This window comes from Abramis brama, assembly GCF_963993115.1.
Source record: "Abramis brama genome assembly, chromosome: 3".
Lineage (NCBI taxonomy): Eukaryota > Metazoa > Chordata > Actinopteri > Cypriniformes > Leuciscidae > Abramis > Abramis brama.
In genome coordinates, this window is record NC_139965.1 from 35,529,080 (window position 1) to 35,552,062 (window position 22,983).

Sequence of the window (22,983 nt, forward strand, 5' to 3'; positions counted from 1 at the left end):
TTGTGTTTGTAGAAAGAGTAAACTCAGATTGTTTTTTTAATATATATTTTATTATAAAACCAATTGTAAACATGTAACAAAATTAACAACTCAATAATATTAAATGCCTTTAAGTGCAAATCAAACGTTGTTAAAAACAGCTCACAAAACATAATTTATTGCTTCTATGTCGTCATTTGCACACAGAGCATAGATGTCTAAGTAGCCATATGTCAGACCTCTTATATTGAAACTTCTTATTTATATTGCCTCTTGCCCTCCCCTCCCCCACCCCAAAAAAACCCCAAACCTTCTAGTTTGGTGTCTTGGCTGAGTTACGAACCTGCGCACTCAGTTTCAAGTAACATTAGATTCCATATGTTATTTCAACAAGAAAAATGACTTGTGCTCATCTATATGCACACATGTGCATTCCACACCTGATACAGCTGTAGTGCACATCAGGAAAAGAACCAATTTCTTTTGCCTCCGTGCAAACATAACCATAGCTCTCCGAAGGGAACATTGTGATTAGTGGATTTACCTCCTATTTACATGCGTAGAATTTGACAACTATACATATTAAGGCAACAAAACAAAAAAAAGTAACGTAACAATAAAAAAGCCTCATGCCGGCCAACATAATCAACATGATTTTGTCAGTTTTGTTTCATACATAATCTCTTTTTCAGTTTACAAAACAAGTTCATATTTGTCTGTACAGCTAAATAGTCCTTATATTAGCATTAAAAACACACAGCTTCTGGTCGTGGGTATCAGAGGGCATATTAGTCCAGTTTTTCAGAGCACTGACAGGTCGTGACAGGATTTGGACTTCTGTCTAAAGGCCATCTTCTTGTTCTTCCGGGCCACCATACGGCCCAGGAAACGTTTGGCCTTTTTGCTGATGCTCTCGCGGCGCTTGCAGTTGGCCATGCGGCGGGCGTTCTCTTCCTTGCTGTCCTTGCGAAGGCGAATTTGCCGTAAGATGCCCTCGAAGAGGTCGCGCACATTGTGATGCAGGGAAGCTGAGGTCTCAATGAACTTGCAGTCAAACACAACGGCACAGGCACTGCCCTCTAGAGAGACACGGAAAAAGAGATGCAGGTGAGCAATAACTCCATTACCAGAGGGACTGAGGCTACAGTGTCATCATTACTATATGCCTCCTGGCTGTTCCTCAAAGCTCAGGAGAGATGAGCACTTTATCCAAAACATGACTCCAACCAGAGGCTGCAAAGTCTGTGTTTCTACATGCCATATTTAAAATAGAGAAGGAGATGGGTGAAATCTTACCATCTACAGAAACTTCTCGGGACCGCACCAAGTCACTCTTGTTTCCCACCAGGATAATGGGGATGTTTTCCGACTGCCGAGCTCTGCGCAGCTGGATTCGTAGCTCTGAAGCTTTCTCAAAACTGGACTTGTCTGTCACCGAGTACACGATGATATAGGCATCTCCCATACGCATGCACTGATCTTTCAGCCACTGGCTGTTATCCTGTAGGAATAAAACGAACGGTTATACAGTGCAAAGTTGATGGAGATCATAAAAGCCATTCCATTTTTTAAATCTATTTTTATTTATTTTAATTCATTTAAAATATTTTATTTTATTATTTGTAATTAATTTAAAATATTTTTATTATTATTCATTTTAAATAAATTCGTGGATAAATATTACTCAATGTTGATTGCTCACCTGTTCCCATATATCATACAGAAGGATTGATGTCTCCTCGTCATCAACCACAAGCGATCTGTCATATGTGTTTCCTGAAATGAAAGTGCAATAAATAAGCACAAGATAATATTACACAGGTTTTTAAAACAAAAAAGCACCACGTCACGTAAGACAGATGCTGCCCAAAGACTGACTGTGTCCTAAAATCTTCTGAAATTATAGGTCTGTAGGGTAAAGATGCAATATAGATATTTACCCGTTTCCTCGCAGTCGCTACTGTCTTCAACTCCACCAAATATTCTCGCCAAACTCGACTTCCCAACGCCGTGCTCTCCCAGAAGGACCACCTTGTAGACCTGTCCGTCTGAGTCGCTGCCGGAGGAGATGACCGAGTCGGAGGAGTCGGACACGCAGCTGTTCCTGTGCTGCTCTCCCGGACTGAAGCGCATGAGGTTGGACAGCTCGGTGGGTTGAGCCTCGGGCATCGAGTGCAGCTCTCGGTCGTCCACCGGCATGCTCCTTCTGTGCAAGTTCTGCAGGTGAAGGGGAAACGGCATGCTACCTCTCCTCTTATCCATGTTCCTCAACTTGTCTCCTTTGTTCAAAGTCATGACTCCAAACCTGTCTGTGTAGAACTATATTATAACAGCTGTAATACACTTATAGGCTACCTATAATACTACCAAGAGATATGAAGATACGAAAACATGTCAAAATTATACTTACATGTGAGTGCGGCTATAACGTCTTCCGTTCAATGTCAAAATTCCAGTTGTTCCGTTTTAACTCCGTTATTCTTCCACTGAGGGTTTCGCTTATAATCTCTGACGATACGGATGCCTTATTTATGCGAGTGAGTGACGTCAGCCGAGGGAGGGCTTGCCTCGGAGAATCACTCGTTCTCTCTTCTAGTAGTAACATGATTTTGAGGGAGGGGCGTGTGATTCACAATCTTGCGAGGGCGTCCATCAGAGAGGGTCTTCCCTCCCCTGCTCGTGTAGTGCGTGGACGATGGGCTTAATCAGGTTCCGCCAAATGCGTTCTTTGTCTGTGAAGGCGTATAGCCAGTCGTCAATGCTTCAAGAAAATAAATCAGGGTAGCCTACAACATTTTTTTTTTTCCATTACACTGCTGGAACAAACATCTTGCTGGTTTGACCTGGTTTAATGGTCTTATAGCCGGAGAACAGCTGCACTGTAAAAATCGTATTTTTTATAGGTCAAACAATGTGAAAATATTGTAAATTAGTATAAGATGACTATGGTAAAATATATTTCAATAGACAACGTCTCGTATGTAATTTCGCTGTCAAATGTTTTAAAAGTATGAATTACAGAATGTATTTTAAATTCTCTCTCTCTCTCTCTCTCTCTCTCTCTCTGGGGTGTTTTCTGTAGCATTTTCTGTTATTTTGTTAGTATTTATAGCATTATTTTTGTGTTATGTTTGTTATCGTGATGTTTTCTTGTTTGTGTGGCAAACTGTGCTCTAATATCATTGGTTACAGCTGGAAAGGTACATTTTTAGGCTATGCTTTTAATTGTATCCCCTTTTTAATTATCATCAGTATTTTACAGTAACAAAATTAAAATACTTGAACAGTTTGGTACATTAACATTAAATTAATTCATGATAAATTGTAAAGTCACCAAAATGTCATTACGTACGTCTTGAAACATCATCACTTGAAACCTTTTTTTTTTATATATATCCAGTAATTCTGAAGGGCAAAACGACCCTTTCATCACGTTGCTGGAGTGCATTTATAGGTAGTTCAATGTTGCCATCTAGTGGCAAGGATCGGTACATATGACCATTTCTTCATGTTTTATTAGATCTGATTGTTTTTTTTATTCATTTGCTCTCATGTGTAGAGACTGACTCTCTGACTTTGAATAAATTTGGCAAGTATGCTCCACTCAGTTCTTTTACACACAGACTTATTATGTGGAGGATGTTTATGCATTGCAATGACTTGCCAAAGTTGTGGGATTTTTTTTTATAGCCTGCACTAGCTTCTAAAATTCACCTAATATGCCAAGGCCTGGAATTTAACAGCTTAACCATGAAGAAACACTTTACAGAGCAATAGACATAACCAAGTCTTGGACATAAGCATAATCAGAATAAATGTACAGATCACAGTTAGTTGATGCACTGCATCATTTACAATGTACTGTTTTATTCAGACAATGAGATTGTGAGACACAAAGATGTGACCTGACATTTGTCCTTTCTACTTATAGATGCACGAAAACAACAATTTATATTTGAAAGTTCGGTATTTTATGACTGGACTGAAAAAGACTTGCAACGTTAGCTAGTCTGGTCATTTATAAAAAGACTATTGAATAAGAGTTCTGTTACATGAAATAATATCTATCATGCATTTTTAATGCATGCCAGAGAAAGCACTTTTTATGACTTGAGAGCCAAGCAAGTGTAATCTAAATCGACTCTGCTTAGTACCTATTGTGCTTATTATAGTATCTGTATATCATCACTGACTTCTGCCTTTAGCTTAGACCGACTGGATTATCTTCAAACCTTTAGATGACAAAAAGGTTTCAATTATAACTTAATTATAACACAGGTCAGTAACTTGTTAAATTGCAATAACATAGAGTGTAAGGTCAATGGTCTGTGATGAAGGTTAATAATAGCTAGTTTTACAGAAGTTACCATGCCTCTTTTGTGAAGTGTCTAGTGTAAAGTTAAGGGGTTACTAAATAACCTGAAGGGGTTTATTTTGAGAGAACCACCGGCTGGATGTACATTATCCCGCTTATTACACAACTACTTGCCACATAAGTAAATAATTAGACACAAAATATTACGGAGCCCGGGAAGTCACCTGTGGGAGAAAAAAAACAAACAATCCGTGGCGACGGTTTTGCAATCCGTCCGCTCAGTTTATAAACCGTACTCACGAATTCTCAAACTGTTCCCTCGGTTTAACAAATCGTGCCCACGGATTAATAAACCTACCCACGAGTTTCTAATCCGCGCTCTCAGATTTGTAAACCGTGCCTTCAGTTTTTGCAATCTGTACCCACAAATTCATAAACCGTGCCCACGCTTTCGCAATCCGTTCCCACGGGTTTGTAATCGGTAGGCTACTCATGGATTTGTGGCTCACTCTCATTTTAGAAGAACACGTTGTTAACGAATCTTATTGTATATTGTTTTATTGTGTAATAAGTGGAATAGCCTACATCAAATTGTCTTAACTGCGTCTGCATCCTTAAAGTGATTCTCAATTTTAGCGGGTATGGGTGGAATATAGGCTACTATTTAATAGGCCATTCATAATAATATGAATGACGTGCATCAAAATCTTTTGTTTATTTGTGATAATCTTAGCACTTTATTATTATTTTCTAACCTGTGCTATTATGACTGTCATACCCGTTTGTATCTCATAACAGTGTACAAAACAATAGTCACAAAATGGCAGCAACTGCGTTTGTATGAAACGAGAGAGCGAGTCCACGATACTGGATGGCATAATTAAATAACTGTACACAAAATATTGATTCGACTGAGTTTTAATATTTTATTTGCTCACCAAATGCAAAACTTGCACGAAGAAAAACCATTCCTAGCAAGCAGCTGACCTCAGTAACCCAGATGAGCCTGCGTTATCTGTTTTGAGCGGTTGTTATCTGGGAATAATTTACCGCTGGATGGCACTATTGACCAATCAGAATCAAGTATTCCACAGAGCCGTGAAATAATAATGTATAATGCTATATCCATGTACCAGTAAATCCGTATTTGATTTATCTGAAGAAATGAAATATTTATACCACAGCATACAAATTAGGCCTATGTTTTATTTTATTTATTTATTTTTAGCCTTTTTTTATTATTTATTGTTACCTTCCAAACAAGCATATGCAAGAAAAAATATCAGATTACAGTAAATAGCTGTAACATCAATACAACTGACCTTGGGAAAATATTGTTTGCTTATGGGTTGCTTGAACTTTTTCTTAAATTCTTTAAATCTTTAAAAAACTTTCACACAAAATTAATTTTCAATTTTTTATTGGCAAAAACAAGAGGTACAAAACAAAGCAGTCCAAACTATTTCTGCTGTACACATGCTCCATTTTGATCAATAAGAAATTTATTTGAAACAACTCTAAAATGATGCTATGTCAAAATGAGACTACTATTAAAAGTAATTTTGTGCATATTCACAAATATATGACATGGTTACAGAATAACTTTTCGTTCTGTATCCACGTAACATAAAATCGAATTATGTTTCCACATACATTCTCTATTACTGTGGTTTCCTTTCTTGACACCTTTTTAGCTCAACTCTCACTTTATAAGTACTAACAAAGTCCTAAATTGTCTCTGGTACTAACCAGTCTTCCTGATCTGGTACTGTGAGTGTAGCAATAGAATTACAAAAGAATCAAAACAATAATGATCAAGGCGCTCACATTATTATTATCATCGTCACACAACTCTGGCTTGCCTTTAGGAGTTCAATCAAGATAACGTGTCAAAGGAGCACACTAGAGCGGCAGAGGTTTCTTCTGATCACATGCTTCTGGTGTACAGACACTGGTTGACCACCTCCAGAAGCTGAGAGTTCTCCAGAGCTGCTGCCACTCTCTCTTTGTCAGCGAGCTGCTTATTGACTGGAGGAGAAAAAAACACAACATATTATCAAACTCAACAGGGTGCTGTGTGATAAAAATATAATGTTACATTAACTCATAAAGCCTACTGTACCATTTTTGATACATTGATTTCTAAGGCCTATATTATCAACACTTTGCCTTCTGCACACTGACTGATGGTTCAAGTAAAAGGCCTTTAGTAGAATTCTAAAAAAGTCCACCTTCAGGTCGTAAATGAACATTTCCTAGACTGAGGGAACTTTCTTTTTATTTGATTATGCATGTGTAACGGAGGCCAGCTAGTAGTGGCTGTGTGAGTAAACCTCACTCCTCTGATCTCAACAGACTTATTAGAGCGCCTGACTCTTACGCCGGAAACCAGTGTTCGAGGCCCGCACAGAGCGGGGCAAGTAGGACTCGGGTGAGGGGTTACACATGCATATTTAAAAAAATAATAATAATAATGTTAATGTATGAATCAACTATGATATAACAGGCTATTGGGGAATGTTTATTTTTACATTTCTTGATCATCATTGCAGTGCATTGCATTTATACAGTATGTTTTGCCACCCACAATTAAAACTACAGAGCTTTGATCATAAAACAAAGCATTTTAACATCTTAATATTTATACTTATATAACATTACCTTGGATCTTACTAAGACATTATTGGGAGATGAGTAACAAATCATGTGTATATGCATTTTAGGAAAGTGGTCTGCCATACTGTTAAAAAAAAAAAATCATAATTTATATTACTATCAGAAATGTATCTTATGTTTTGGATGTATAAAGATAACAATATTTGCACAAAATTAGTTTTGCTCAGTGGACTGAATAATATGCATGTATTTTTTTCTCGTGTGAGTTCCATATTCTCACTGTGTCATCCTAAATGGGCCATAAAAGCCTGATGAATGAAATAGATAATATCAAACGCATATGCCATGTATAATATATGTAATATACAGGTGTGTATATATATCTATATCTATATCTATATCTATATATATATATATATATATATATATATATATATATATGCAAAGCTGACTTTATCAGCCATTACTCAGTCTTCAGTGTCACATGATCCTTCAGAAATCATTTTAATATGCTGATTTATTATCAATGTTGGAAACAGTTGTGCTGCCTAATATATATATATATTTTAAAATATATTTTTTCAGGATTTGTAACAATATACACTACCTTTCAAGAGTTTGGGGTCAGAAATTTAATTGTTAAAAGAAGTTAAATTGATAAACAGTGCTAGTAAAGATTTATATTGTTATAAAAGATTTCTATTTTGAATAAATGCTGTTCTTTTTTTTAAACTTTTTATTTAATTTATTTGTTCATCAACAAATCCTGAAAAAAATCCCCCCCCCAAAAAATTCAGCAGCACAACTGTTTCCAACACTGATAATAACGGAGTAGCAAATCAGCATATTATAATGATTTCTGAAGGATCATGTGACACTGAAGAATGGAGTAACGATGCTGAAAATTCAGCTTTGCATCACAGAAATAAATTATATTTTAAAGTATATTCAAATAGAAAACCATTATTTAAACTGTAATAATATTTCACAATACTATTGTTATAGTATTGTAATACTATTGTTATAGTATTACCCCCCCCACACCCATTTCTGATTAAATAATGCATTTCATATGTCGCGCATTTCATGCCATTATTTCATAATATGTCATTTTATAATAAACGTTTACCTGCATCCTCTGAGGCATGTGTGCCAGGTGTGATGTGAACGTCAATCTAACAACAAAAAGGCAAAAATGAATGACTTGTAGATCGGAAATCCCAAAGCCTAATAATGCAATATAATGCAAGCCTGTGTTAATGCAAGCCTAATATAATAGGCTTATAATATATAATAGGCTTATAATATTGCAATATAATATAATGCAAGCCTAATATAATGCAAGCCTGTGTTTGGCAGCTCACTAAAATGTACCTTAAACCTGTCAGGCAGGGAGCGCAGAAGCTTGACTTTGATAGACAGGCCAATGAGAGTGGCCATACTGCAGTGTGGGATAGTCGGTGTGAACTCCACAGACACTGTGCTCTCCTCATCACTCACCTACTCGGAGAGAAGAACGTGACAGACAGACAGACAGATAGATAGAATATTGTATCCATTTCATTAATGTGTAAAGGTCTATTCCTCTTCAAACTGCTCGCAGATCGGACTCACATTGACGCGCATTTGTTCCACGACATTCAGTTCTTCGAGGGACAGTGGGTGCTCAGGATCGTTGATCGATCTGATTAGATGTGATCATTTAGTTAAGGTCTGACTCAAAATATTCAAAATGCTTTAAGTTGAGGCTTCTAAACTATTGCAGTTTGCTAAGAGTTGCCCAACTTTCAACATGGCAGATAATTCAAAGCAACGAGGCTGACTTTATACAGCATTTGTGTAGCGAGAGCCAAATGATGCTAACGTATTTTGAAAGGATATCGAAGATTTCCCTGTCATCGATGGGGTCCGCTACATCCTCATCTTCATCAGTGGCAGTTAGGAGTCTTTCCCCTGATCGCTGAAAAATCAGAGGATTGGCGTTTTCTAGTCGAGTTCCCCCTGACATTATTATCTACTCAACGATAAAATAATAACCAACAACCAACGCTGTCAGACGTCAGATCACTTCGCAAACTCTGCGATTCCAAAACAAGCCAGCCGGAAGTTATACAACAAAACCCGGAAACAGTATAAACGCTTTTTAAAATAAAAGATTTATTTATAAAAGTCCTAACCCTAACCCTAACCCTTTGCCTTTGAAGACATATAATAATAATAATAATAATAATAATAATAAGAAGAAGAAGAAGAAGAAGAAGAAGAAGAAGAAGAAGAAGAAGAAGAAGAAGAAGAATATAGATTTCCATGCAGTTGTTTTACCTATTTAAAAAAATTCTAATCCCAAATCTATCCTTTTTACTTGTTCAACAGATGCTGAAAAAGGGTTGTTCTGATCAACACAAATAGGCCTATATGCAATACTTTGAGCATTTCTCATTATATACATCTGCAACATTTTATCTCAGATTTATGGCAACAATGACCTCAGATTTAAACTATTATCATTGCACAGAATGACCTCGTGGATCAAGACAATTTTCCAGTTTAAAGTAATTTGTCTTTGAAAGGGGGAAACAAAAATTAATTTGTCTTCAACTAAGAGGGGTGATAAAAGTTATGTGATATACAATAGGCTGAGACATGGGCATTCAGTAGTATGCATTTACATACACCTATTTCACTATAGCACACGTGAGGCAGATGTGAGCAAAACATTTCCAAAACTTCTGTTGTGCCAAGGTGGCCACTGTCATCAGTACACTCCAGAATAACATAACAGGTAGAAAAAAGCAAAGCTCTGTCTTCCCTGAACTGAAATTGTTAGTTTTTCAGGTTATATGCTCACATCAAAGCAGTGTTCATCAACCATGAAAGCATGACCTTGATTTAACAGTGAGGTTAGGTTATTTGTGAGCCAACCAATGCTTATTCCAGTTATAAAGAGCCTTTTGACCTAATTGTTAGGCATCTGTATGCATAGATCTTGAGTACCACAGACAGCACACAAGGCCTAGCAATCCTATGAACCAATACAATCACAGTGACAGAGTGTGCTATAAATCTTCTTTATTTCATTTAATGACAATAATCATTGTAAGACAGCCAGCATTTGCTTGTACATTTCCTTGCACAATAATAATAACTTTCAGATACAGTCCAAACAATCTAAAAAAAAATGTTTCATTTTAGTAGGCTATTTGAAGAACTCTTTTTATTTTTTTATTTTTTTATATGAAACATCCCTATCAATCAATTGAAAAACCCAGACTCTGGCTATGTTTTCTCACACAATCCTTGCTATTTGGTTTTGCTCTCATTAAAAGTATTGTACTGTGTCACATTAGTATGGTGTTATTTGCAAGACTTCATCTGCATTAGCTGCCATAGAGAATTCATGTGTTAGCGTTACACATTTGCTCTGTCTCTTATAGTTTCTTGAAATAAATTTGCTGTTTCATAGCATTCATAACATTTGCTTTCTTCTTAGAAGCTCTGGCATTTTAAGAATGCAATGTGTGCTTTATTAAATTACACAATTTGGCTACTACTTCAGTGTTCAGTTCATAATGAGTCTCTTCCTGAGACTCACACAAAGGATTTATAGACAAAGAGATTATCAAGAGAGTCACATCTTATATTTAATGGACAAGTGCTTTTATTGCAGGCTCTTTTCCAACCAATGAGACTATAAATCTGGCATCACTGCTCTGCATCGGCCTGTTAAAAGATTACCATTATTCCGCTGACTGCTTCTATGTGCTAATGTGAAGGTCAAAGGTTAACTATATGAAAACTTAAGTAACAAAGGAATTTATTGAAGTGCCACAACCTCCGTCTCCTTTCCAGTAAGACATTTGCGCATTCCTAAAATCACAGAGGAGCTGGTATTGTTCAAAGCCTTTTGTTTAAAATGTTAATGAGTCAGAAATGCATTCCCACTTATTTGCATGAAATGCACATTTGCTCATTTTTTCATTATTTTCCCTTTAATTGACTATTTAATAACTTTAATAAGCACAATGTTTATAAATCCCTTGATCTGTTGGATTTTTCAGGACCAACCGTAATTAATATTCCAACCAAACAAATTAAGAAGTTAAAATAACAACTAAATTGCCACCACATCCCTCTTATCACTCTCTGATATTCTCCCACTTGTCTCAGAAACACTACCAAATGTACTTTTTTTATATGCTGCACATTTTCTTAACTGTTATTGCTCTTCTTTCTCAGCAATTTAACATCAAACCTGTCTACTAGTGTAATTTTCACAGACACAGGATAGTCTCATGTCAAGTGGAAACCTTTGACTAGTGGTTTGATGGCTAGAGCAGGGGAGGCATAAGAGGGGTGCGATGAAGCACAATGAGCTCTACATTCAAATACATATGGAGAGCTTCAAGAGTGCGAAGGTCTGCTAGTATGTCTGAAGAACTTTAGCTGTCTCCAAACAGCAAATTACTCATTTTATCCAGAGTGAATGATTAAACCAAACGACCACTCTTAAAAATGCCCTGAATCTCAAAGATTTCCAGGGGTAGGACGTAAAAAAGAGGCTTTTGTGCTGATTAAATTTGATCTTAGCATCTCGGTTTATCTCAAGGCAAAGCAACCACAGAAATGATTTTGCTGCCACAAGGGTGCAGTCTTAGCACATGCTAATATCTGCCATGTATTCATAATGACAAAAACTGCAGTAATCTGCACTGGGTTAATGCCAGTTGATAGGGAAGGCAGATAATCTCTGACATCCTTCTTTCTTTCTTCCCTCATTGGTTGAACACAAATAAGAGGATTATTTAAGGTGCTGTGAAAACAAACTCCATTTCTTTCCTCAATACCAGAATCAGATCCACTGGTTTCCTGAAAAACAAACAAACAAACAAAAAAAAAAAAAAAAAAAAAAAAAAACCCAGCCCACATGTACACACACTTAAAATGATTACATTATTTGCTCCACATGACCTTCAAGAAGGTCACCTGACTGCATCCCGACCCTTGAATCTGGGTGTCTTGGTCCTGTTGAGTGCTTTTGACATTTTCAGTGCAAGTAGGTCTGTCATTCTGTTTAATATAATAACAGAAGTTGTTCAAAAGTTTATAGGAAGAGTGATTGGCCTGGTTGTGATGAATAAAGAATGAACATTATGATATAACAGGTAAGTACCAACAGAGTAAGTGGGGGACACATACAGTTTTGAAATGAGGGCATATAGGTAGGAAACAAGTCATAGATTACAATATCATTGTCAGGGTTGGTGAGCATGAGGGGGAGGTATATTAGTGTAGAAATGTGTGCCACACAGATATACCCAGCCAACAGTACTGACCTATTTAGTGTAAACGCTGCCATAATGGGTTTCTCTGTAGCATCCCTTCATTTAGTCAGAAAGTCAAATGCCTCTTAACCAACGTCACAGCTGTTCACAAGTTCACGGTTTTGTCTGGGATTTATGTTTTTGCAAATGACTTTGACAGAGATTTTAGACAGCATTTGGCAGGCCATGCTCTCTCAGAGTGCCAGGGTTAACCACAGGTTTTGCAGAGGGTGATACAGATATTCAGTCTTGCAGTAGATTCATTTGTTTACTCTGGATTTCAGCCATACTGCTGATTAAAGACTCAGATGGCTGGTAGAAATCCAACTTGATACACACTCTTTGGAGCTCAGTAGGCCTATGTATCTGTTCCACTTGAAGAGGTAATAATGCAGAAGACCACAATAAACTACAAATAAACAGTTTAAGAAAGGGATGTGGTTGGTCATTATCACAAAAATAAACCCTCAAAGGGTGATCAGGACACAGATTGGAGGCCACTCACCCAACAGATAAATATGTAGACATGAAATATATATTTTAGTTGATTATTTGATCATTTCACATGTATATTATCTTAAAGTGTCCACTATACAATCACAGTTCTGCCTAGGTGTATTAAACAAGCGAGTGATATACTGTAAGATATATGAAAAGTAATGGTTATGTACGTACATATAGTTAAATATATATACTTAAAACTTGTGCACTTTTTGACAATTATGTGCAAAATAATGCTGACTGCCAGGCAGATTTTGGATTGAAATGTTTTTGATGTAAGGGTTTTCAGGGAGAGGTAAAATGCTGAGGTTGTTGGCTTTTGGGGATGTCACTGTTTTTGGTTCTTTCTCCAGCGGGATTGACAGGCTGAATCACTGGGTTTAGGCAGCTGCAGCCATTTTCTTCGGCAGTTCAGCTGACTGGGCACAGAGGGGTGAAGAGAGCAGTCATTGCTTTCTGTCTCGTTTTCGTATTTTCAGAGTCAGACCAAACTGTAATATTTTGCTCTCACTGTTTCTCATACTTAGAATATCATAACCATTGAAAGTTGAAACCATTGAAACCATTAAGGAGAATCTCTACAAGGCTGTAAATGTCACGTTTTGCCTTTTTGTTTTTGTTTTCTGTCAGTATATTCCTTTGTTCTCCTTTTCCTGCCACTAGTCAGTTGTCATGGACACTCATTTAGAATCACACCTGTTAGTCTTTGAGTTAATCATCATTGTGTATTTAAGTTCCTCATTTCCTTTCATTTGTATTGTTTGTGCTATGCACACTGTTTGTTATGTTACCTCTTGTTGTTTTATCTGAGCTTGCTTCATTTATTAAGCGACGCCGTTATATCTTGATATGCTTCATTTATCTTCTTCTTCCTTGGACTAAACGGCAAGTAACCATTACAGAAACGGTTATAGTTACCATGTCTTGAACGTTGTGGGGACCTTTTTTTTTTTTTTTTTAGAAAGCATAAAGAAAAAGAAAAGTGTAGTGAATCCTAGGTTTAATTCTTGTTGGGAAATAATAATTTTGAACTGTTCACACATAATATTTGCATTAATTTACATTAAAATGTATGCCTCATATGTTGAAAACGTAAAACGTTTCTTGTATCATCACACTATATAAAGGCCATATTTGGGAAAAAAGTTGAATAGTTTGCATAACTGGATGTTACTGTCGGTCGTTTAACATTTATTTCATAAAAATATTTTATTGACGTATTAAATGTTTCACTATTTACATCTTACCTCACTCTCTTTCAACGTTAAGTGAAAATGATGCTTTCACGCTGGAATTCACACTCTGCTTCTGTAAACATTCATTTGATTGGCCATCTCAATCATTTTGACATTGACAATTCGGCCATTTCTAATTATAAAATGTATTATGGCACATTTTATATGTGGTCTTCTGTAGACCTTTATCAGGAATGTGTAGATAAATACGTAATAAATGGTTGGCTGTATGTTATGAAATCTGGATTCTGCAGTAACTTCTGTAAATGGCAGGCAACAGTGACATTATGTTTGGTGTGTTTTAAAGAGATTTTTCTGAAGGATGAATGGGATTCTACCTTAAGGAATCACACTAGATAAACATAGACATGTAAAACACTTATTTCATAACCATTATGCACAAGTTTAATTAGAAAGAATAAAAAAGCTCCGCTGCTTTATTGAGTGAGGATTACCCACATGCATCCTGCTACACACTGTTCACAGTAATCACAACCGGAACACAAAACCAACACGGCACCAGGGAACAAACTAGGCTGTTGACGGGATAGCCTTTGTTGTTTTCATGCATCGATGAGCCTAGGGCGCCCAACACCCTGTTGCCGTTTTGTGTTTTTTTCCTCCTCGGACCACTGTTGGTAAATTTTTACCACTGCTGACTAGGAGCAATCCACAAGACTTATCGTTTCAGAGATACTCTGACCCAGTTGCCTTGCCATAATATTTTGGCCCTTGTCAAAGTCGCTCAGGGGCCCGTTCTTCGTACGTCGCTAACTCAGTTAGCTGGATTTGATTGTTGGCGATTTGGCATGATCTTGGACTGTTTGGTTCTTCGAAGCTCATCCTGGACTTGCTGTCATAGCAACAGGTGCGCAAGCTTAAACCTGCTCGGGAGCAGGCTTATTTCATGTTAACAGGATTAGATCGCGGCTTTATAAGCGGAGCTGATACGGGAAGTCCAGCGCAGCGCGATAGTGCACTTTCTGAGATATATATTTTTTCTCGTGACTCGTGAGATCGTAGTTTACATTATTAATTTGTTGGAAACGCACATTTATTTTAGACTTGTCGGAGTCGGGCTTTAACTACAGCACAAACTGTTTGCATTGCCCTAAGATTATTTGCGAGTGGCTCTTTCCTTTACACTATTGGAGATGCGGAGAACTTGATGGAAAGTGCTGTCTGTCGTGTCATTCAGAGTTTACCTGGCGCTTTTAGGTTTAAAAAACAGTTTTAGTTTTTTTTTTTTTTTTTTGCATTTCCAAGCCACTGAAGACCCAGTGTTGTAAAGCAGTTTTTTTAAAGCAGTTTTTTATTTTTTTAGGCTATCATAATTTTTTATGAAGATCATGCAGTCATGACCATGCCAGTTACAGTATGTGTCACTCAGGCTTCACTAACGTGATTGGTACCATAGACTATAGACTAGACCATAGACTGCCATCAAGGCCTCAATGAAGGGGATTATGTGAACAGAAAGGAGGTTCACAATGTAAATGTGCAGCCCAGTTACTATTGGGATTCTTAATATTCCAGATTAGTAATATTATATCAAATAAAAAAAGGCAGTTGACTAAAATCTTCCATATCACAAATGTGAAAGCAAAATGGCCAGGATCTGTGCATGACTTAAGAATTTTCAGAGATTCACATTTATGCACATTATTTGAAAGTGGTAAGAAAAGTTCCACAATTAAATATCAAGCTCACTGTATTACATACACTTATGCTGATCCTAACAGAACTGCATTTTTTCATAGGTGATTATGACATGTTCCTGCCTGCAGACAGGTGTTTTATGACCCCATTCCCTGACCCAAACCAGTTACAATGCAGCTCTTGCCAGGACAAGGGCACACAATGAAATGAACTTTGGCTAACTAAAGGGAAGATTTCAGTGTCTGAAAAGTCTGAGGGTTGCACACCTGACAGGGCCTGTGACATTGTTGCATGTGCCATATTACACAACATTGCCAAAAAAACCAAACACTTTTCATTAAATGTTTAATAAAAGACAAATATGCTTAGTTCCTTGAGTTTTATTTCAATTGTTCTTTGTAAAGAAAAGCCAGTGGTCTGCCCACTGCCCACCTGTAGGCCTATGTCTCCTCTGTCTGTGCAGACTCTTCTGTAGGCCTTTCTGTAGATGTGGAATCCTGCAACTTATATTGCAGCCATAAAGCATACAAGTATAAATTAAGTAAAGTTATTTATGCATTTGCAGGTAGGCTAGTTCCTCCATATGACAGTTATCTGAGAGGGTTTATTCACTGTCCAGTGCAATGGAAACAAATAGACATTACAAAGTCTTATACTTTCTTTCCTTTGGAAAGTTAGAAAATGTCCACTTACTGCACATATTTCAGCCACCACTTTCTTTGGAACAGATACAAGTGTTGGTGTAATATGTAAAAGTGCACAAAAGAGGAAAACACAATGTCATTACAATGAACTACACTCGGGAAAAATGTGATCAATAACTCATGGCCAGATATTTTTACATTAACATAAGTTTATCAGTTTTCACTTTCACAAGTCAAAGCAATTCATCATTACTCAAGATTTAACAGTTGAAATGAACGCAGCCTTAATTTAATGCAGCAAAAAATATTTTACCGTGTAGGCTACTAAGATCTTCTTTTTTTTTTCAGTCTTTTTCTTGGTTGCTTTTATAAACAGACAACCATTTATTTAACAGTGCCTTTTATAGAAGAGACTATAATATAACTAAAAATTACCATTATATAGTGTACTTCACTTTTATTTGTTCCCATGTTCTAGTGTGGTGACTCTGACATTACAATGAACAAAGTAATTATGCAATTATTAAAATACAAAAATATAGGCTAATAAGTGATAAAAACATCTAACATGGCCACTTCTAACGGATTTAAATTGTCTGCTACTTTTTGCCAGCCCTCTCTCCTGGCCTTTGCAGACTTTGAGGTGTTCCCTGGCGTTTTGATTAAACATTAAAATTCCAGAATAAACTTCGACTATTAGTTCTTGCTCTGCTGAGGAGAAAAACTGAGCGCGCTCTTTGGCCACGCTGAGCAGCCAATAGCAGCGTTGCTGATCAATGTTTCTACTATCGATACATATCCCCTTTTAAACCAGCGCATGAACGCGCAGTTATCTCAGATAACTCAATCCAGTGATACTAATCATAAACAACAGGTGTGTTCGAAGAACCCAATTAGCCGGATCATGATTAGCACGATGATATCATCTTGGATGGGTCATTTGATCTCGGATGTAATAAGCAACGTACGAAGAACGAGCCCCTGATCTTTATTCGTGCCCATTTTCCTGTTGAAAAAAAAAGTTGATTACGAGAACTGCTTGTTTGCTTACCATCTAATCTATCCAGACCTTAATATGTGGCCTTGTTAGGAGATGATCAATGATATTCGGTTCACCTGTGACTGGGTCATAATGTTTGTGTTATGAAGGTAAACGATCCAAATGCAGTTTATTAAACAGAGTAATCCAAAAACATGATCCAAATCCATCCATACAAACAAACAAATCCAGAGGGTGAGTCAGGAACGGGAAAACCAGGGCACAGGCAGATATCGAAAACAAGGCGCTCAGAAATGCAGATGAAACAAATAACAAGACTTCGCAGATAATGAATGTGTACATGGTTTAAATAGGCTGAGACTAACAAGGTAATGAGACAGGTGGATGCAATCAGGGATGATGAGTCCAGGCAGTGAGTTATGGGAAATGTAGTTGTGAGGGAATCACGATAGTCAAAATGTAAGCTTAAGTAGGCCTACAGTAACAAAGTAAAAATACATTGTTACTGTCCACCACTGAAGCTGACTAAAAAAAATTGGTCTTATTTTAGTCATTTGGTCAAATGGACACACTGAGATGACAGTGGGTTTGTGCCAGTCAGGCTTCTTTTCTGCATAAGCAGACTGTCAAGAGGCATTTTTCTTTTGGTTGAGCTGACTAGACTTTTCAGTTTCACTTACACACATACATCATTTTGGAAAAAGATAAAAAGTGAATGACTTTCACTTATTATGCTTCACAAACGGAAAGTGCAAAAGTAAAGAGTATCTTATTATAATCTCAGTTTTGCACAAACTGAAAATGATTATGCAAATTCTGCAGAAGTATTCACTTCTCAGTTGACTGAATTTGTATCTGTGGACATTGCCAGTCTGAAACAGTGTTTTATTTACACTAACAGTCAAATGTTTGGAACTACTCATTCTTTATTATTCTATTCTCTATTCTTTGTCTATATTTCACTATATTACAGACACAATGTAATGGCCATGGGGAAATCTCAGCATAAAACTGGGAGTTGTGAAAAGATATCGTAAGACACATTGGTGTTTTACCAGATGAGAAGTTTGTAATGTTCATTCCTTTCTCAATGATGACACATTGTTGTGATGAACAGCTAGCTTGTGCTAGTCATTTATTTTATTCCTTTAAAAAACATCCTGTCCCTGTGATAACATAAAAGTCCCAGTTCCTCTCTTTGACTTAACACAGTAAATTATCGCCACCTTGTGTCTACATGGATATATTACATGTTACTGAATATCATTACATCCCCTCTCCTTTGAGTTAACACAGTAATCAACATTTTCTAAGAAATAATAAAGATGATATCAATAACACAACTTAGTTCTCCATCAAACATATGAATGCTTTTGCATTAGTGTCAATAACAACATGAACAATAACAACATGAACATATTATTTTTTAGGTATTTATTCTTTTTAAAGATTTAGTCTCAGGTTTTTTTACTACATGTGTGGATCTCCTCAACACAGTTGAGTTTGGTGCGTTTGTCTTTGAATGATGACGTGTGTCATTTGAGTCTTCTGGTGGTAAGTGTGAAGACTCAAGTGTGTCACTGGTGTGCTCCTGGAATGCCTCTTGTGTTTTGAGCAGGGAACAGCGATTCCTCCTGAGTATCTGTCCTTCCTCACTCCTGACAGTGTAAGACCGTGGTCCTACTTCCTGTAGGCTAACAGTGGCTTTCTTGTTCCAAGCATTTTGATCCTCAATCCTGACAACATCATCTTTTGATAGTGGCTTGAGACTTCTGGTTGACTTGTCATAATATGATTTCTGTTTCTGCTTTAACAGCTGGAGTCTTTGTCTCAGTTGTCTGTTCTGTTTTTCCTTTACCCAGCAGGGTAGTGTGGTGCGTAACTTACGACCCATTAACAGTTCAGCAGGCGATGAACCACAGTCCAGAGGCGATGCTCGATAGAGCAAGATATGGATCAGACTTGCTGTCTGTAGCTTTCTTCAGCAGTTGCTTTAGAATGTGGACGCCTTTCTCAGCCTTGCCATTTGACTGAGCATACAAGGGACTTGATGTGACATGCTGAAAGTCATAGTGCCCTGCAACTGTTGCCATTCCTTGCAGTTAAAGCATGGCCCATTGTCACTGATGACAATCCTTGGAATTCCATGTCTGGCGAATATGGATTTGACATATATTATGACACTGCTTGCTGTGATGCTGGTGAGAAGTGCCATCTCAGGAAAGTTGGAATAGTAGTCAATCACAATTAAATAGTCTTTACCATTCAAATGAAAGAGATCCATACCAACCTTTTGCCATGATGCTGTTGGCAGATCAGCCACCTTCATAGGCTCTTTTGCTTGTTTATTGTGGTGTTTCTGGCGGGTCTCACATTTGCTTATCTTCTCAATGTCCTGATTGATGCCAGGCCAATACACAGTGTCTCTTGCTCTCCTTTTGCATTTTTCAATTCCAAGGTGTCCCTCATGAATCCTTGTAAGCATTTCCTGACGTAGAGTTTGCGGAATCACTATTCTGTTCAGTCTTAGCAGTAGTCCATTTGCAACACTCAACTCTGACCTGATGTGGTAATATTTTGCACAGGAACCTTTTGGCCAATCAGTATGAATGTTCTGTACAACAGTTAGTAACTCTGTGTCTTTTGCTGTTTGTTCTGCTATTTGTCTTGATTTTGTGTCTGAAACAGGCAGGGTAGCAGTGATCATACTCACATGAGCCTCAACGTCGTCTCCAGTAGAGCTCACATGACTCACCGTGGGTGCTCGGGATAGTGCATCTGCTAGCACTATGTGTTTGCTTTGTGTGTAGATTAGATCAAAGTCGTATCTTTGTAGCTTCATCATGAGACGCTGAATCCTTGGAGACATCTCATTTAAGTTTTTGTTTATAATAGCAACCAGTGGTCGATGGTCTGTCTCAACTGTAAAAGTGGGGAGGCCGTAGATGTACCCATGAAACTTTTCCAGTCCAACCACCAAGCCTAGACATTCCTTTTCTATCTGGGCGTACCGACACTCAGACTCAGTCATAGACCTGGAGGCATAGGCAACAGGCTTCCAATCCTCTCCCTCTGCTTGCAGTAAGACCGCGCCAAGGCCATCTTTCGATGCATCTGTGGACACCTTGATTCTCCTGGTAGGGTCAAAGAAAGTGAGTACAGGTGTAGTAGTCAGCGTTGTTTTGAGTTTTGCCCACTCTTGTTCATGCTTTGCTGTCCATGCAAACTCATTTTCCTTATGTAGGAGGTCTCGCAGGCAGGCAGTCTTGGCTGACTAGGAATGAATTTTCCAATGAAGTTGATCATTCCCATGACCCGTAGTACTCCTTTCTTGTCTGTGGGCCGGGGCATCTCCAGTATGGCTTTTATTTTGTCTTTATCTGGCTCTATTCTTTGAGCAGACAGCTTATCTCCTAGGAATGTAATTTCCTGGACGCCAAACTGACACTTGGCTTTGTTGAGTTTCAACCCATTCTTCTGGACACTCTGCAGCAATTTGGTCATTCTCTTATTGTGTTCCTGCAGAGTAGAGCCCCAGCAGATGATGTCATCCACGTAGACCTGGACTCCTTCTAGACCTTCTATTATGTGTTCCATTGCTCTGTGAAAGATTTCAGATGCTGATATGATACCAAAGGGCATCCTGAGGAAACAGTATCGGCCAAATGGTGTGTTGAAGGTACAGTATTTTGTGCTCTCTTCTTCTAACTTGAGCTGCCAAAAACCTTGAGACGCATCCAGCTTTGTGAAGTACTTAGCACCTGACATTTCACTGGTGATTTCTTCTCGCTTGGGGATTTCGTAGTGTTCACGCTTTGTTTTCATTCAAATCCTTTGGATCCATACATACTCGTAGATCATTGTTCTTTTTCTTAACACACACCATTGAGTTGACCCAGTCTCTAGGCTTTTCAACCTTTCTGAAAACTCCAAGCGTGGTCATCCTGTCCAGCTCTTTTTTTAGACGACCACGCAGGGGTGCAGGAACTCTCTGTGGAGCATGTACCACAGGCTGAGCGTCATCCTTAAGCTGGATCTTGTATGTCACGGCAAGACACCAAATCCTTTGAAGATGTCTGGGAAGCTTTGTACAATCAAGTCTACTGAATCGTGTGGTGTGTTCTTAGCTGCACTGTCACAGTTGATGCAGTAGACTCTTTTAACCAATCCCAAATCCTCACAAGCTCTGTCACCTAACAGTGAATCATGTCCTTCAGCAACTACAAAAAACAGTATATGGTGCACTTTGCTCCTTGACGTTACTTTTAGTCTGCACACACCTAAACAGTCTATTTCCTGTCCATTGTAGTCCCTCAATGGTATTGTCTTTTTCTGCATTATGGGTTTTTCTTTCATTGCTTTAATGTCACTTATACTTATCAAATTTGCTTTTGCCCCAGTGCCAAGTTTCAGTGTAACTAATGCTCCATTTATCTGCAGCGGCACAATCCATTTATCCTCTTTTACTGAATTCACCTTATAGTCAGCATCGCTCATTACTGTGGGCTTCACATTTTCTGTGGCTTTCTCTGATGTATAGTCACATGACACCATTCCTACAAAGAATGTCTCACCTAAATCAGTGTCCTCAACAACATGCACAGATTGTCCTTTACATGATTTTCCTTTTGAAAAACACTGCTTGGCAAAGTGATTCTTATCATTACATTTTGTGCACATTTTACCAAACGCTGGGCATTGCCTCGGTTGATGCTGGTAACCGCACCGTTTGCAACTGAATGTCCCGTCCTGCGACTTCTTTGCATTCATCCTCCAGAAATCCTCCAGTTTCAGTTCAGTTTCTCTCAAAAGACGTTCTCTGACCTTTTTGTCATATATTCCAAATACAATCTGATCACGTATCATGGACGATTTCCAATCCGAAAAATTACAAGTCTGTGCCTTCAATTTCAGATCTGTGAGAAAGCTATCAAATGTCTCATGTTGCTGCTGTGTACGTGAACGAAACACATACCTCTCATAAGTTTCGTTTTTCTTCGGAGAACAATGAGCATCAATTTTCTTTATGTGGCAGGGTAAAGGAGCTTGTTTATTGGTTTATTGGAGGGTGGGTAGAAGACCAATGAGGTGGGAGCACCTGTTTAAAGACCTTTATTTTGGCGTCTGTTTATGTGGCTTGCTGATTCCGGGCTTGCTGATTCCGGGCTTCGTTTTGTTGTTTTTTGGGGTTATTTTCCTTAACATTATTTCATATTCAGTTATGGTTTTCTTTGTGTAATTTATTGTGATTGTTTTGAGCTGGATTGTGTAGGTGACCAATCAGGTACTACTCTCTGTGTAGCCCTGTCCGGTCAGGAGGCAGGAGCGTCTTTGATGTGCCATTTTCGTGTTTGTATGTTTTGAGTGTTTGTAGTATACTGTAATTGTCTTATTTAATTAGTAGCTAACACAGTCTTTTGTGTGTCTCCAGGAGCCAGTAGGATTCGACGTGGAACGGGGGAGGCCGGTTGCCTTGACCGAGAGGCGTGTACTTCAGTGTATGATGTGTATTTGCACAATTGTCTTGCAGTGTTTTACAGTCTGATTTTGGGGTGAATTTAAGTAGGGTTGGACGACCTCTCACGTGTGCCCGGCCTGCCTTGTTCCTGTGAAGCCTGGCCCTGGAGGAGTATTTTTCTGTGTTGCTGTTTAAAAGTCCGCCAATTGCAGTCAACATTTCCCGTGAGCTTCAAACCCTCCGGTGGCCTCAGCA

General features: G+C 38.0%; 2 protein-coding genes across 4 annotated transcripts; both read right to left on the minus strand.

The window, feature by feature from the left end:
* Positions 1-38: 38 nt before the first annotated feature.
* On the minus strand, positions 39-2,526 carry rrad (Ras-related associated with diabetes). Of its 3 annotated transcripts, none has more exons than XM_084110442.1 (5): positions 2,390-2,526; positions 1,920-2,288; positions 1,682-1,755; positions 1,276-1,480; positions 39-1,058 (listed from the first exon to the last, which is right to left on the minus strand). In XM_084110442.1, exons 2-5 carry the CDS (start codon positions 2,272-2,274, stop codon positions 781-783), a joined length of 912 nt encoding a protein of 303 aa, XP_083966568.1. In that variant the 5' UTR covers positions 2,275-2,288; positions 2,390-2,526; the 3' UTR covers positions 39-780. The 3 variants fall into 3 exon arrangements, with proteins under 3 accessions (XP_083966568.1, XP_083966569.1, XP_083966567.1); XM_084110443.1 differs by having other exon boundaries at positions 1,920-2,196; positions 2,390-2,489; XM_084110441.1 differs by having other exon boundaries at positions 1,920-2,284; positions 2,390-2,489.
* A 3,171-nt stretch (positions 2,527-5,697) lies between these two features.
* ciao2b (cytosolic iron-sulfur assembly component 2B) lies at positions 5,698-9,029 on the minus strand. The gene is made up of 5 exons (XM_084110398.1): positions 8,790-9,029; positions 8,525-8,602; positions 8,285-8,410; positions 8,040-8,085; positions 5,698-6,322 (listed from the first exon to the last, which is right to left on the minus strand). Exons 1-5 carry the CDS (start codon positions 8,916-8,918, stop codon positions 6,222-6,224), a joined length of 480 nt encoding a protein of 159 aa, XP_083966524.1. The 5' UTR covers positions 8,919-9,029; the 3' UTR covers positions 5,698-6,221.
* Between the last annotated feature and the right edge of the window lie 13,954 nt (positions 9,030-22,983).